General features: G+C 47.3%; 1 protein-coding gene across 2 annotated transcripts in view; it reads right to left on the reverse strand.

The window, feature by feature from the left end:
- Myof (myoferlin) overlaps positions 1–3,341 on the reverse strand; it is a 145,733-nt gene that overhangs the window by 50,780 nt on the left and 91,612 nt on the right. For both annotated transcript variants that reach the window (XM_026781641.1, XM_005352197.2), the window contains one exon: positions 1,037–1,151. In XM_026781641.1, coding sequence (XP_026637442.1) covers positions 1,037–1,151 — 115 coding nt within the window. The remainder of the gene's footprint in view (positions 1–1,036; positions 1,152–3,341) is intronic.

Genomic DNA, 3,341 nt, shown 5'->3' on the forward strand with positions numbered 1-3,341 from the left:
TGTATGTGCTTCTCTGTGCATGTGTGCACACTTGTATGTGCTTCTCTGTGCATGTGTGCACACTTGTATGTGCTTCTCTGTGCATGTGTGCACACATCCACATGAGCATGCACACACACAGGTGCTCAAATATATCATTATGTGAAAATACGGGTTGAGGAATTGTGTGCCCAACACAATTCTAGTTTGAAGAGGAAAAAGCACACTTGTATAAAAACAGAAACCGGCAACGGTGGCTATTTTATAGAGGACAGTGGTAGGCGGGGACAATTGCTTCTCATTTCCCTGAACACTGGAATTTTTTTTAAAAGTTTAACATTTTTATTTTTATTTTTGGGGATGTGTGTGATTATGTGCACATGCATAAGAGTGTCCGCAGAGGCCCCAGAAGGCTATGGGAGCCCATGCAACTGCAGTATAGGTGTTTGCGGGCTGCCGGCATGAACACTGGGAGCTGAATTCCAGTCCCCTGCAAGAGCATCAAGCACTCTTAGCTGCCAACACATCTCCTCAGCTCCATTTTTTTTTGTTTTTGCTTGCCTGTGTATTTCTTTCTTTTTTTTTTTTTTTAAAAAAAAGGATTTATTTGTTTTTATTAAGTATACAGTGGTCTGCCTGCCTATGTCCCTGCAGGCCAGAAGAGGGCACCAGATCTCATTACAGAAGGTTGTGAGCCACCATGTGGTTGCTGGGAATTGAACTCAGGACCTTTGGAAATATAGCAGTGCTCTTAACCGCTGAGCCATCTCTCCAGCCCACCTGTGTATTTCTTTAAAGTGAACATTTCATTTCTCGTGATCTTAAAAACAAGCTAGATAGTAAATTTCTACTTAGAAACTGTGCACAACTCAAACTTGATGCTGGAGCAGTGTCTAGCCACAGCGGCCCAGCGCTTACTGGATGTCAGTAATAAGCATGCACTTGCGGGGCTTCTGTTGTAAATGGGAGACTATTTGGAATCGGGGATGCAGCGGGAAGAGAGGGTGGAGCATCTCTGTGTCTCGTGATGCAGAGATGGGACATGCCGGTGGCTCACCGCATCCGTATAGGTGTCTTCTGCTGCCTTCCACTCGCCTCCCGGATAGCGAGTCTCATTCTGGTAGACTTCATCCGTGAACTCTGTGTGACCTGCATCGGCCTCAGTCAGGAGGCTGTGGGCGAGAGGGGGCTCCTGTTACCCAGGAGAAATGGAACCGGAACCAGGAACCCCAGCCATTTCACACTGTTGGGCGACCCCTACAGCTTGGAATGACACCACTTCCCTTCTGGCCTTCTGGCTTGAGCCCTTTGGTTTCTCCATTCCAAATTTGACTTTGAACTAAAAGCTTTTGACAGTCATTTGGAGAGGGGGGCTGGGCCAGCGAGACATAAATTATAGAGGACTCTTCGCATTGGCATGGTCGCTCCTTCCGTGGAGCCAGGAAAATCGCGCTAAAAGGGCTCTTGAACCACTCCCTGTGGGGAGCACAGAGAGCGTCTTCCACACTGCTTGCTGCAGTATAGACTTTCCAGCGTTTTCTCAGTGAAACTCTTGGCTGACAGTTCAAAGACCAGGGAATGGAGTGAGGCTGTGTGGAAATGTGTGCCCTTGGCTTGCTGGCTCTGCGCGACATAAACTGGTGGTTTCTAAGAAGACAGCCGAGCCTGCTCATTTCACACTCCAGATTCTTTGGGGCCCTCTAGCGCTCTGTGCTGACGCTGATTCTGCTTGGCCAGCTTTGGCTCGGATTTAAAAACCCAATGGAAGAAAGGCACAGAGGCTCCAACTTCGCCTTGAGTTGTCTGCCAGGAACCCTCAAGTGATGGTTCTTTTTCCCTTACTATTTCTACTATTCGATTCCAACCAAACCCTGGAAGGGTATCAAAAAGCCAACAGCCCCAACCATTTGTATAAATTGAAATCATCCATCTCTCCTCTGCACCACACAGGAGACCCAAAGGTTTGGCTGCCGTCTCTGGTGTCCCAGCCTTGTATTTTTCCAGTCACAATTCTCTCTACCTTTCGGGTCCTCATCCCCTTCCTTCTGTTCAATTCAACTCCCCACCTCCACTCCTCACCAATTCCCACAATTCCAAACAAAGCAAACAGTCCTGCACCGGAAGCAAGGATGTGTGGGCACTTGGTCTGGCAGACCAGCTTGCTCCTTGTCCTTCGTTTTTTAGGCCCATGCGATTACTCCAAAGGAGACCTTACAATACAGGTCCCAGAATGTGCCATCACAAGGTGGCCACAAGAGGGAGCTCTCGGACTAATGTTGCCACCAACCATTTTTATTTACTTTCTGATTGTTAATTGATTGGCTGAGATGGGTCTCCTATAGCCCAGGCTACCCTTGACCTCACCAAATAGCAGAGGGAGTGGCACTATTAGAAGGTGTGACCTTGTGGAGGAAATGTGTCGTGGTGGAGGTGGGCTTTGAGGTCTCATACATGCTCAAGATAGCACCCAGAGTCACAGTCCACTTCCTGTTGCCTTCTGATAAAGATGTAGCCACTTCATGTCTGCCTGCATGCCACCATGCTCCCAGCCATCATGATATGGATATAAGCCAGCAAGTCACCCCAGTAAAATGTTTTCCTTAATAAAAGCTACCATGGTCATGGTGTCTCTCCACACCCTAAGACAGACATATATAAAAACATATTTAGATCTAGGCATAGACAGTGTTGTACTGGGTATTAGACTGACAGCCTTGCACATGAGAGACAAGTACTCTTCCAGGGAGGCATGTCCCTACCTATTTCCCTGACTTTTACTTTGCATTTTGAGACTGGGTCCTGTAAGTTGCTGGACTTGAATGGAGTCGGTCTGCACTCCAGGCAGACCTCAAACATGCAATCCTCCTACTTGAGCCCCTAGGTAGCTGGGGTTAACAGACCTGTACCCTACATTCCTTTAGGTGCCTTTTATTTTTGTCTTTTGGGACTGATGGTATCTTCCAACTTCCTGTAAATTTCTATGGACCTAGTCCTATTCAGTGGGTAAAATTAATGTTAATAAGAATGACAACAGACGACGGAGGGGCTGGATAGACGGTTCCATGGGTAAAAGCTCCAGCCAGGACTCAAGTCTGATAGCCTGAGCTGAATCCCAAGAACCCACAGAAAAAAGTTGCGTGTGGTGGTGAACGTCAATCATCCCAGCATTCCAAAGGCGAGTTGGAAGACAGACAGGAGAATCTTCCAGAAGCTGTGCACCAGCTAGCCTGGACACAGAATAACAGCAGAATCAAAAGACCCTGACTCAACAGAGTGGAAAAAACTTACTCTTAAAAGATGTCTTCTGATGTTCACATGTGTGCTAAGGCAAGCAAACACCTGAACACATACACACACACACA

Source organism: Microtus ochrogaster, chromosome 8 (genome assembly GCF_000317375.1).
Source record: "Microtus ochrogaster isolate Prairie Vole_2 chromosome 8, MicOch1.0, whole genome shotgun sequence".
NCBI classification, from domain to species: domain Eukaryota; kingdom Metazoa; phylum Chordata; class Mammalia; order Rodentia; family Cricetidae; genus Microtus; species Microtus ochrogaster.